Source organism: Setaria viridis, chromosome 4, assembly GCF_005286985.2.
Source record: "Setaria viridis chromosome 4, Setaria_viridis_v4.0, whole genome shotgun sequence".
Classification (NCBI taxonomy): Eukaryota; Viridiplantae; Streptophyta; class Magnoliopsida; order Poales; family Poaceae; genus Setaria; species Setaria viridis.
This window is the reverse complement of record NC_048266.2, coordinates 30,260,777-30,274,056: the sequence shown is the minus strand read 5'-3', so window position 1 is coordinate 30,274,056 and position 13,280 is coordinate 30,260,777. Positions and strand designations below refer to the sequence as shown.

Below are 13,280 nucleotides of genomic sequence, written 5' to 3'. Positions count from 1 at the left end.
AGGATTCAAAATTTGTCCCAAAAAGAATGACATCCTAGGATTTAAATCTTATGCATGAATAATTTGGCACTTTGATCTCGTGCATGCATAATTAAATGGAAACATATTTCCTCCATTTTCTATATGCAAACTGAATTAACTAAGGATACATGCGTCTTTTTCATTCATTCCTAATCTGTTTGAAAAATTCCAGAAAGTTATTCTTTTTTGAACGGAAGGAGTATATAGCAAGAATTCGTGACGAGTCAGAGATCGAACTAACCAACTAGAAAATATTTGGTGATGCATACGCCTCACCATCACTAATCGGTGGTCACCGTTGAAGAAAAATCAAACAAACAACATCAACAAATCGATGCAAACAAATCGACCGAAATGCAAAGTGGCACAAGAGTAACCTTTATTAATGGAAAACCCTTTTTGTATTTGACCTTCTCTTCTGCGTATTTTACTGCACTAATTTATTCTGACAGCAATTTTCGTATACCACCTGCAACAACAATGCTTTGTACGCAAAACAAATAGAAATCAAACGGCCTTATTCCCCTACCACGACAACCCCTCCTCCCCCTCTTTTGATGGAAAAAACTCTAACAGTCAATTTACACGCTGCGAAAATGTTCCCACACGCTTACACACCCCCGACGATCTCCGGCCGCCACGCGCGCCTCTGAAGAGATCAACCAACGCCGCCGCCGCCGGCCGCGTCTCTCACCAACATATGCCGCCACGGTACACGAACATCACACGACACGGTTCCTCGTCGCTACTACGCGGAGTGCGACTGCGGCTCGCCGTCACTGACGAACGACGAGGCGGTGCTGATGCTGTCGTCGCCGGAGTCGCGCTCCCTGAGCTCCTCGATGCGCGCGAGCGCCTCCTCGAGGCCCCAGCGCCGCGACACGTCGGGCTCGCAGCACCCGAGGCCGACCTTGAGCAGCTTCAACATCTCGCCCTCGCCGCTCCGCGTCCCGCGCATGTCCTTGTCGAACACCTCCCCTGTCCACTCCTCCCGCACCACCGAGTGCACCCAGCCGGCGAGGTCGGTGCCGGCGCGGCCCTGCCGGAGGTAGTTGGCGGGGAACTTGCCCGTCAGCACCTCCAGGATGAGGATGCCCAGGCTCCACACGTCGCTCTTCCGCCCCGCCCGCCCGCCCGCCGCGCCGCACTCGGGGGACTTGTACGCCACCATCACCTGCGCCGCGTGCTGCGGCGTCACCACGGGGGCCAGCGCGTAGTCGCTCAGCACCGGCTCGAAGGCGGCGTCGAGCAGGACGTTGGAGGACTTGAGGTGCCCGTGGGGCACCATCAGCATCGGCAGCTCCTCGTACAGGTGCGCCAGCCCGCGCGCCACCCCCTTGATGATCTTCAGCCGCTTCGGCCAGTCCAGCGGCGGCAGGCTCGACCTCGCCCCTGCATTTTTTTCCATTGATTTGCAAGCAGATCAGGCATCACATCTTGGCATGATGTAGCTTACTCCCTCAGTTCCAGAATATAGCTATTTAGATTTTTCAAAGTCAAATCTTCTCGACTTTAACTGTCGAATAGAGAAATAATCATAGAGACTAATAATATAATAAAACCAACTATTATAATGTTATTATAATATTAGTTGATTTATCATAGAACTATTATAATATGTAACCTTTTCTATTTAAAATAAATTATTTTAGAGATATTGTTGGTCAAAGTTAAAAAGTTTAAACTTTTGAAAAAGTTAAATGTAGCTATATTTTGGGACGGAGTATATATTTGAAAAAAAAAAAGCTTGCGCTGCAGGTCATACCGCCATGGAGGACGAGGGCAAGGCTGCCGTTCACCATGTAGTCGGTGACGAGTAGCTTCTCCTCCTTCTTGTAGAGGTAGGCGACGACGGGGAGGAGGTTGGGGTGGACGAGGCGCCCCAGCCGGCGCATGTGCTCGGCGAAGTCCTCCCGCCCGACGCCGTTCATCTCCTTGAACCGCTTCACCACCAGGGACGGACCGTCGAGGAGGGTCGCCTTGTACGACGCGCCGAAGTTGCCGCTGCCCAGCACCTCGGCGGAGGCGCGGAGCAGGTCCTCCAGCTCGAACCGCGCCCGCCCCTCCTGGATGAACACCAGCTTCCCGTGCTCGTCGCGCCGCCCGCCGCCGCGCTTACCCGCCGCCGGCGTCACCGCGCCGCCGTGCTGGTCCGCGCCGCCCTGCTGCCACACAAATGTTAGTTACGCAAGAGCACTTTGAATTGAACTGACCTGCTGACACCGTGTGCTTACGGCTTACCTGCTCGAACTTGACGGCCGGAGCGGAGGTGACCTTGACCTTGGCGGCGTCGGGCTTGCCGCTGAGTGTTTCGGAGCGGCCGGCGTAGCGTGGCTCGTTGCGGCGGGCCTGGACCGCGGCGAAGATGCCGGCAACGGCCAGGAGGGCGCCGATCGCGACCACCACGATGGCGATGATCATCAGTACCTTCATGTTGCCGGATGACGACGACGACGCCGGGGACGAGGAAGGGCACGGGGGCCCGCCCGGTAGGCCGCAGAGGAGTTTGTTCCCTGAGGATTTCCAGGACACGTTTGGATCACAGTTCATAGGGTGTATATATATACAAGGATCAGAGACATGCAATTTAGGAAATGATTGACACTACTAATATACCCACATTTGGTGTTATCATTGTGTTATGCAAGATCGCAGCAGTCAGGATGTTAATATAGAAGAGCTACACTCAGTCTTAATTAGTCTCTTTGATATAATAAGTTATTTTTGGAGAGTTCCCTCCTCCCGAGCGCTCCCCAAGCGACTCGGGCAACGTCGTGATCGCCCCACAACCTCCCCTCTGCGGCCTCCGTTGGCCGCCATCGCTGTCGGCCAGCAATTGCAGCGGTAGCGGCCCTGCCGTCCCTGCCGTCCCTTCCTCCCTTCACTCTTTTTCCCTCCCACCTCCCTCCCTCCCCGCTTAGCCCCAAACCTTGTCACCCCCCTTCACCGACATCGAGCTTCCCGTCATCATCGAGCTTGATGCTGGCCGTCGGAGGCCAGATCCGCGCCTTCCTCAGCCGAATCTACCCCTCCCGCAGCTGGATCTGCGGGTCCAAGATGGGGACGCCCCCCTCCCATTGCCACCCTGCCGCCACTTTGGTTGGTTGGGGGCGCGGCTTGGGTGCACCGCCTCCCTCTCCCCCCAACGGTTGTGCCCGCTGCGGGGCGTGGTGTTCCGCCACTGCGCCATCAGCCTAGTAGGGTCCTCTTGGGTGGCCGCTCACCCTCTCAGGGCCTCCCTATAGCAGTTATGTCTTCTGCCGGTGGGGGTCAGGGGATGGCCGTCCCGATTGTCGGCTAGCGGCGTGGTTCTTCGGCACCATGTCGCTCAGCTACCCGGCAGCTTTGGTGTTGGATGTCTAGGGAGGGAATGGGGGTTAAGGCGAAAGCCATTTGCCTGCTTTCGGGCCGGTGACGATGACGCCCTCGGGCGCCGGCTACCTTGTTGAAGGCGTCATTCGTTTCCTCTCTTCCTTCCTCTCCAACAAACTTTTTGGGTGAAAACCTTATCCATGTTGGTCGGATGACCGTGTTTCCAGTTGTGTTGCTTACTTCTTTGAGGCGTCATCTTGGAAGCTCTGCTAGCCGCAGTGGGATCCCCCTATCCTTCTTGTTGAGGTGTCGGGTCTCAGCGTGACGGCAGCGGCGGTCACTGTCATCTTCCATGGGAAGATGCCCCTTATGAACCTACCTTTGCTTCATTTTGCCTACCATTTCTCTAGTTGTCTAGGTTGCTATTGTGTGGTGGATGCTTTACCGCCTTGCTGGTTGTGGTTACTTTCGTGCAGATGCTTTGCCACTTTGGTCGTGCTTTTGGGTGGATGCTTTGCCACCAACTCTTTGTTAGGACAGATACTTTACCGTCGTGGTCCTACTGCTCTGGTGAATACTTTATCATCGTGGTTCTGATGTTGTAACGGACTCTAGGCCGTTGTGGTCATGCTAGCTGAGCTACTCGGGTGGATACTTTGCCATTCTTGTTGTGTTTCTGCCTTCCTCGTTCTAGCAACCTTAGTGGTGTGGTATCTCTTTGCAGGTGTTGTTGTAATGGTGGTGTGGGTTTTTAGGTTTGTGAGTTTGAGTGTGTTTCCTCCCCTATTTTTCTTGCTCTTCTTGTTTCATGTTGGGTCGCCTGCCACTTGCTTTGTGGTGCTCTGTAACCGCCTTAATAGCCTCTGCTTATTAAGGTTTTCAATTGTGGTATTGCTCTTTCTCTTAATGAAATATGTGCTAAGGCACGTTCCTAGAAAAATAATAAGTTATCCTTGTGACTGACCATATAGGCACTCATTCCCAATTTCAGTTGTGTTGCAGTATGCAGTGCAGTAGAAACACTAACAATGTATACTAGTAACTATACCTGCAGAAATAACAAATACTCCATGTCAAATTGTAAGTCATTTTGAGTTTTCTAGATACATTTTATTTGCGGTGCATCTAGATATATATTATGTCTAAATACATACTAAAAACTATGTATCTAAAAAAGTCAAAACGACCTACAATTTGATACGGAGGGAGTATATTATTTTAGGGTAAATTTGGTACTATCAAGGAAAAGACCTAGCCCTAATAGTGGGTCAATTATAGAGCAGGGCATGATTTGTATTGAAATTTGGTTGCTTGTGGTATGTGTGTGTGTGTGTCTGTGTGTGTGTGTATATATATATATATATATGCAATGGCAAGAATACCCCCTAGAGCCTAGAGTGTATGCAGCTAAGGATAGTCTTGAAAAATCTAAGGGCAAATATTGCCGTTTCTCATGTGTGACCCATGAATAAAGAGAGACCCCAAAGAGCAAGAAAGGCAAGACCATTCATTTTGAATGGAACATTTCCTCTCGCTTCCTTGCTCTGCCTCTCTTGTCTCCTCACAATTATCCTAGAAGCTTGGGCTCTTATGTGAAGGAGAGGGCTCTCACCATGTCCGCTACATCAAGTTTTGCTACAACACAATAAATTAACAATTTCCATTTTTGTTCTCAATTGTGCTCTTTGGTTCCATGTCATGTAGTTTTGCATATTGTAATAAAAAATCTACAATAGTTGAATACATTTTATAGGATACTTTTTCTAAAATGATAACAGAAAATGTTGTTATATCAGCAATAACAACTTGAACTATTTAGAATTATTTTCATTGTTACTATATCAATGTTGTATGCTATTACACATTAGCTAAGTCCAGAATAAGAATACATATTGTTATTCAGTTGTTTCTAAAAAATAAATTTGAAGAGAAAAGCTATAGCCCATTTGGGTGATTTGAGGTTGTTTGTCACACGATTTGTTAGCCGTCTGATATATTTCTGTGCTATTCCGACCTCCTCCGCTCCCCATCTATTTTAGTTTTAGCCTTTCACTGACATGTGGGGTCATATATACCCTACTCGCAGTCTGCCCTTTCATTTCTCATCTGTCCATCCGAGCCGTGATTATTTAAACAAGGTGTAATTGTTTAAATGTCAGATAATGTCATGTCTTGCTGATATTTTGATATGATGTCTTTGCGTCTAGATGTATTTTCGTCCACACGTTCGTCTAGGCAACCACTATTTATCATTAGCGCTGAGGGCGCTGACCAGTTGACGTTCATGTGCATATGTTATCTTTATTAATGCTTTATGTTTAGTTTTGTACTAGTTATGTATATTAGTATAAATAATTAACTTAATTGAAATCTGAGCAGTTGGATTTTAATCCTATCGGTGCAAATTCGAGTGTTAGTTTGCTTTGAATCACTCGAGTTTCTCAGCTACATTAATTTGCGTGATGTGACATTACAAATCACCCAAGTAGCATATAGACAGATCCAATTTGAAACAGAAAAAAATAACAGTATAACATAGACCTAAGCATTTCTGGGAATCATTAAATTAAATTTTCGGGCCAATCCAAAAAATTTCAGTCCTGGTTTCATCTACCCAAGTCTGCCCTACAATAATCGCATGCCAAACCAAGCCTAAAATATTCAGATTTATTGTAACATATAAATTTCTTAACTTCCATCCATGTTTTTTGTTATTGTTTTTTAATTATAAATAAATTGTACATAAATATTGTGCACATAATAATGCTTGTTTTTAAAATTTTTAGAACTTTTGCTATTTTAATATGTGTTTTTCAAATTTGATGTTACGGTTATTTTTATGCATACGTTCCAGTTTGTCCATGTTCATCTTGAGTTATTGAGCCCAAAATATTATTTACTACCCATGCCCACTTCTATGTTCTAATTCATGGTATTAACTACACACCTTAGTAGTAAACATAGTTCTTCAAAACTGCACAAAATTTGCCAAAGAGTGGAAGAGACACAGAAAATCTGACCAACACATACATGCATGAATGATAAGTACAATGGAACAGTACTCTTTTTTAAAAAAAATGGAAATTTTGCTCTTTTGACATGTGTTTAAAATTTTGATGCTATGGTCAAATTTGTGCATAGCTATTTTCGATTTAACCAATAAGTTATGTTCATATCCATCTTGACTTTGCTAACCTCAAAGCAGTACGGTAATATATTCAACTTGGGATGATGAACCTTGATGTTAGAACCAACTCTGTTTTTCTCAACTTCTCCAAGCACTTTTTTTGCTTTCTTTGTTCTTGGGTTAGGAGACATCAAGCTGTGTTTAATAAAATATAACGGAGTTGGCTATGTATGGACCATAAGAGATGTATACTTTATAGTAAAGTTTTTCTTTTTGACATAAGCTTTGTTTATAGTGCTACAAATTTATTATTAGTAGATGATTTTACATCCTTTAATTAACAAATAACTAAGCAACCACAAGTGATTTAAAGCATTTGATTTACTTACTCTTATACAAGTTGAAGAATACTAACCCCAAAGTATTAATTACCACACCTCACTAGTAAACGTAGTTCTTCAAAACTACACAGAATCTGCCAAATGGTACAAGTAACACAGAGAGAAAAGTCTAACCAGCCGCATTGATGCATTAATGATCATGTGTAGCGCGCGAAACTCCCATGGCAACAAACAGTAAGGCATGACGAACTCACCTTGGACATCGAGATGGGCGCCCAAGCGCCGGAGCCCTTCCGGTACGGGCCCAGAGAAGTTGTTGTTGGCGAGGTCGACGTCAGTCAGCTTGCCGGACGTCGCGATGGAGCTCGGTATCGCCCCCGTGAAGGCGTTATTGGACAGGTTCAGCTTCTGGAGCCCCCTCAGCGCTGCGAACGCGCCGTCGGGGATCTCGCCGGAGAGCCCGTTCCGGGACAGGAAGAGGAACTTGAGCGCCGGCAGCGCGGACACGTCCGGGAACGCGCCCGTGAGGTTGTTGCCGGCGAGGCTGAGCGAGCGCAGTCCCCGGAGCGGCGCGAGCAGGCCCAGGTCCGGCGCGGCGCCCTGCAGGCGGTATCCCTGCAGCTGCAGCACCACCACGCGGCCGCCGGCGCACATCCTCACCCCGACCCACCGCGGCGTGTTGTCGCCGCCGGCGTCGCAGGGCGCGCCCGGGTGCGTCACCCACTGCCTCAGCTCCTCCGGCGGGCCGCCGTCCGGCCCACGCAGCGTGTCGCGGAACGCCTGCAGCGCGTCGGCCTCCGACGACTGAGCCGCCGCCGCCGCGAGGACGAGCGCCACCGCGGCCAGGAGGAGGAGCACCCCGGCGGCCTCGCCGGCCATGGACTCGATAGGCGGGGGTGTCCTCGTGAACGCGTACGTGCGGCGCACTAGTGTTGGTGGCGGCGGCGACGTGCGCGAGAGGTAGGGGAGCGCGTGGGCATTGCCGAACGCGAGCAAGCGAGAGCGAGAGGGGACACGGGCGCCCGCGGCGGGGCCTCGTGGCGAGCTAAGAATAGGCGCGCGGGGGCTGCGTTACCGAGGCGGCCGCGTTTGGGAGTCGCCGCCGCTGCGACCGCAACGTCTTTCTTGTTGCCGCCGTTCGCTCGCTCGTTCGTTCGTTCCCACCGCGCGCAGGCTGTCAGTTGCGATGGCATGATTTTAGACATGCTGCCGCAGAAAACAATGATATTCGAAGCATCTTCTCTGGCTCCGTTCCGATTGGTGTGAGCCAGGCAACCAGCTCGGAACCCAAACCAAGTTCTCTTGTCAATTTTTTTACAAGCTTTTTCATTCGCTCAACCGTTTGGACTTTGGAACGACGGGAACAACAGCCACCGACAGTTTTTTAATCACATAGCACAGACGCGAACGCAGACACTTACATACACGCACGCACACTTACCCTTTCGAACACACGCACGTAAAATATCACACGAGCTGTGCGGATTTCTTCGGCTACGTTTGTTAAGTTCAGTTCCAGTTCGTCCTTGCAGAGGTATAAAAAGGCGCTTTACTTCCTGTCCTCTGCCCAGGCACGTTTTAACCGGAGACACGCGCAGCGGCCACCAACCCAACCGGCAACCGACGTGCAGCGGCAGCTGCAGGTAAACGAGGAGGAGGAGCAGGCAGGGCCACTATTTTAGTGTGTCTGGATACGACGAGGAGGAGGAGGAGGCGCGCGACAGCTGGGCTGCCTGCCTCGCACGTCCCGGTTCGTGCGCCCGAGTCGCGGCCACGGTTTTCGGCGCTGATGCCACCATGTGGCCCCTGGAGTTTTTTTTTTAAAGGCCACTGTACATGGACTTGTTATTTGCCTTTCCCAGTTATAATGTTACAAAAAAAAAAGATTTTGCACGATGAGAACGAGAGGCGTGGGTTTATGTTATGGGATGAATGGAAGCTGAAGCAGATGTTCTTGCCGGGATATGCCGCGGGCGAAATGCTTTGTTCCCTCATTTCTATCAAGGCGAGCTATGCCTAGGCGCGTGTACTGACAGACTGACATTCTGGCAAACAATGTTCAGATCACATCGTCTAGACCACCTGAAGGTGACCTGCAGTCTCTCAAAAACTGTTAAACATCTGCGTGTTCTTGTCGTACTGTGTTTCGAAAATGAAAAGTTACGGATATGTACGGGCGTGTGTCACATGCAAAGGGAGCAAACGCAAATGTGATCGAGCTCCTGTTGTTTAGTCCAGTTTGTTGGCGCGTAGAAGCCAGGAATATGGTCTTTGATTTCAGCAAGGCGTATTTAATAGTAGCACCGGAAAGTATTAGCAATTCGCTCGAGTACAACGATGCCAGTACATCAGGAGACGAGAGGAGATATGGGCATATGGCTTATGAGTTTGGCCCGTGCAGTTCATGGTCGCGCCATCATGTTTTGCTAGTTCGCAGGCATCCGTTCCTCCCGATCGATTTCACGAACTCAAACTCCAGCCACCTCGCCGCCTACGCGATGCATCAGTTGTCTTCTCCTGTATCTCGCCGGCGGTGACCGGTGACGCCGTCACCTTGGCCGGAGTTGAAGGTTGGAACACGGAGGCACAGAGTAAGCCGTGACCCTGGCCTGCCTGGCGGGCGTCCCTATATGTCTCTCGTGGAAGATGTATAAGAGCTATAATATAAAAAAAAACAGCACACCCACCATAGCCCAGCGATCTTTGCAATGGCCTGCAGTGCATCAGGCAGAGCCGCAGAGCAGCAGCGCAGGCAACATGCGGCCGTGCACCATCAAATCCATGCCTCCCTGATGCTACGTGCTTAGTAATTTGTTAGTTCAACATTTTATGTGAAAAATGTTGAATGACATTCAAAATGTTGAAGTAGAATTCAAAATGTTGAGTTTTTCTTCCGAAATGTTGAGTTAGTTTATTTAACATTTTAAATAAACTAGTTCAACATAAAAAATGTGAAAATGTTGAAATAGCATACTTAAAATGTTGAGTTAGTTCATTCAAAATGTTGACTTTTAAAAATTAATGAAATATATTACTATTGGATTCATTATGTTAGATTAATTCTCAGAAATACGGTGTTTTAAACAGTTTCAAAAATAGTTCACGGTTTGAAAGAAAAATATGTTTGAAGTTTGAAATAAAAAAATCTTCCAGTCTGGTGCATGCGCATCCTGTGTTATCCGTTGTGGAGGGAAAAGTGGGAGTACTCACGATTTTGAAGGACGGCACGAATCCCAAAAATTGAAAGGTGAATAAGAAAAATTCTTCCGGAAGATGCATCAGATTTCCGTTGCCTGGCGGCAGTCTCGCGTACAGCTACGAGAGTGCGGTGGGCTTCTGGCCTGCCGCGAGCGGTTGATTAGTAGGCCTGATAAGGAGCAAAAGAGAGCCCATGGGCTGGACCGTCACGGCCTGGTGGGCTGAGCTGCCGAGGCCTCTTCTTGGGTCACGCACGGCCCTCGCAGCACTCTGGCATACTCCTCGCAGCAGGGTTGCGTGCGGGTTCCTCTTCCATCCGATCTGACCCTCCGCCGCCGCCAAACCTCCCCCTTTTACGGCGACCGAGCGGCTTCGCCGAGGCAAGGCGACGGCGATGGCGGCCGCGGATTCATGCGACGGCATCAGCACCAGTGGCGGCGGCTGGGAGAAGACGGTCACGCTCGTCAGCTCGGACGACGCGCGCTTCGAGGTGCGGGAGGCGGCGGCGTCGCTGTCGCAGACCGTGCGCCGCATGATCGACGAGGCCGGAGGCCGCGCCGGCGGCGACGGCGGCATCCCGCTCCCTAAGGTCGACGCCAGGACCCTCTCCACGGTGCTCGAGTACTGCAACAAGCACGCCGCCGTCCCCGCCCCCGCCCGAGAGAGCTCTTCCGCGGAGGCGGCCGCCGTGGACCTGGAGTGGTTCGACAAGGAGTTGATGCACGTGGACCTGGCCACGCTCTGCTCCCTCATCAGGGCCGCCGACTACCTCGAAGTCGCGGGGCTGCTGGACCTCACCTGCAAGACCGTCGCCGACATGATCAAGAGCAAGACGGCGGAGGAGATCAGGCAGATGTTCGGGATCCAGAACGACTTCACGCCTGAGGAGGAGGAGCAGTTGAGCCGCGAGAATGCCGGGGTCTTCGAATAGTACAGTGAGATGAGATGGGTGCTTTGGCCGATCGACCCTTGTGCCTCTGATGCTTTGTTTGTTCATAGTTGGTCCATTTCTCCGATGAAGATTCTGGTTCGTGTATGTAATGCTGCCAAAGCCGTCAATTTCTAGCTGTAACTGCTTTGTATCGAAAAAATTCATCCAAATTTGGGTGCCTTCTTGAAGGGATGTTTGGAACTACGACTTTTATCGGAAAAGGCTTTGTGAAACACCATTGCAAATCCTTTTAGATGTACCATTTGCAATCTGCATCCCACTGCCTGTCGATTTATAATCTGCTCGCCATTTTCTTAAAAAAAATCCCATGACATCAAAAAGTGTGAAAACGGTGAGGTTATGTTTCACTTTTCGGCCAAAGGGATTTTTCCCTCTTTCATGCTAGTCTCTTTGAAGGATTGGAGATAAAAGAGAAGAGAACAGGAGTTTAGGGCTGCAAAAAGCTCGATTTTTGGCTGAAAGGGCGTATAGCCACGTCTAGGCCACCACAATGGGTCTGTTCGCTTCAGCTTATAAGCCGGTTGAAAAGCTGAAACGGTTGATTTGTTGTGAGAGGTAAACACTGTTTGGTGGTTGATAAGCCGGCTGAATAAGCTGAAACGAACAGGCCCAATATTTGACTGCTGCTTGGTTGGTAGTAAAAAGCTGGTAGCCATACGGAAAAACAAAGTAGACTTGTAGGATTTGCATCATGAAGTGTGGCGTCGATTTTTGGCACCATAACTTCGGTGGCACCACACCGTGGCTTGGCAGATTGTGGCCTGCAACCAAATAGATCTAAAGAACTCGTTTAAAAGTTGCTATGATTCAATTCGTGTATGTTGTAAGGCAAAATTTGTTAATTTAGAGCTGTTATGGTATATAAGGCTGGACTTGTAGTGAAATCTATTATCTTAATAAGGGTGTGGTAAAAAAAACTATCATGTTAGTTAAGACGGCTATAAATTACCGTGTTAATCTCAAAAGGAGCAGGATATACACCCTTGTGCCTTTGATGCTTCGTTTGTTCTAGCCGGTCCATTTCTCTGGTGAAGATTCTAGTTTGTCTATGTATGCTTCGAATGCCGTCAATTTCTATATGCAAAATGTTTCATAGTTGAAAATTTTCATTCATATTCAATCGATTGCCCATTTTTCAGGGATGTTTGGAACTACAGTTTCCATATCTTTTTAGGTAACACCATTTGCAAACATGTACCCATGCCTGTCGATCTATATGTAATTAAATAATCAGATTGAACTCATGTAAAAAAATTTACAAACTTTTGAGGGGAACCCACTAGAAATACTTCACATTTTCTCAAGTCGCATGAAATATGTGTGCGTGTGGTATATAGAATTTGAACCTTCCATCTCACTAAGCACAAATTTTATATCTCATTGAGCTCTACCATTTTGATATGAAGTTTCAACTTCATGTAATTTTTTTATAGTAGTGGATTTCAACCTTCTGACATGGGATTTGCTCCCTCTTGGATACTCGTCTCTTTGGAGAGGAACAATGGAGGTCGAAGTGACCAGGAGTTAGTGCTGGCTCTTTGGAGAGGAACGTCCTGAGGTATAAGACTAGAAGGAAACTGGAGAAGCAACTTGCTGTAAAATTAAAATGCTCTGATTCTATGTTCAAGAAAAAAATCAGAACAATTTAGAACTGTTGCCAACTGCCCAACTGCACTATGGCTCAATGAGGCTCGGCTCGTTAGCTCGACTGAAGTTCCTTTCAAAGCTCATTGAAATGCTCGCCCGCTTGCTTATTATTAGGTGCGACTGGACTGGACTGGACTGTACTGGATATGTTGGGCTGCTGGTGGCCCGCTTCAGCCTTCAGCTTAAAGAATGGCTGGCCGTCACGGCCTGGTTGGCTGACAGGCTCTGAGGCCTGTTAAGTCGCAGTTTGTTGAAGATCAACCGCCACCTATAGAAGAGCGAGGCACGCACGCACGTTCCAATCCAATATGATGGCTCGTTTGGTTGGAGGTAATCGGTGGAAAGGAAAGGCACGTTATACCTAGATTAAAACTTTCTTATTTGTTTGGTGGGTATGGGAATTTTAATGGGATGAGAAATGGAAGTTTAGGGGAGCAACTCCCACTAATCACTTCCTAGTGGAGGGGTGGGAATTGGGTAGGAGTTTGTTTTAAGTGGAAGATGGATGCATCTACACCGTTAATCATGATTTAAGATATAATTTCCCCTCTAAACCCTTATACCAAATAAGGGATATGAAGTCTCACTTAAATCCCCACACTTAATTCCCTCCAAAAGATAAATAAGGAAACGGGATTAAAAATCATATTTCCAAGTGAATTCCCTCCTCCAACTCCCACCT

General features: G+C 48.4%; 2 protein-coding genes across 2 annotated transcripts; one reads left to right on the top strand and one right to left on the bottom strand.

Moving 5' to 3' along the window:
* Positions 1 to 383: 383 nt before the first annotated feature.
* LOC117852854 (pollen receptor-like kinase 4) lies at positions 384 to 7,991 on the bottom strand. Its single transcript, XM_034735136.2, has 4 exons — positions 7,056 to 7,991; positions 2,263 to 2,534; positions 1,787 to 2,183; positions 384 to 1,413 (listed from the first exon to the last, which is right to left on the bottom strand). The coding sequence occupies exons 1-4, from the start codon at positions 7,678 to 7,680 to the stop codon at positions 770 to 772; spliced, it is 1,938 nt and encodes a 645-aa protein (XP_034591027.1). The 5' UTR covers positions 7,681 to 7,991; the 3' UTR covers positions 384 to 769.
* A 2,281-nt stretch (positions 7,992 to 10,272) lies between these two features.
* LOC117851690 (SKP1-like protein 1A) lies at positions 10,273 to 11,151 on the top strand. Its single transcript, XM_034733559.2, has one exon. The coding sequence runs from the start codon at positions 10,394 to 10,396 to the stop codon at positions 10,928 to 10,930; it is 537 nt and encodes a 178-aa protein (XP_034589450.1). The 5' UTR covers positions 10,273 to 10,393; the 3' UTR covers positions 10,931 to 11,151.
* Positions 11,152 to 13,280: the final 2,129 nt, after the last annotated feature.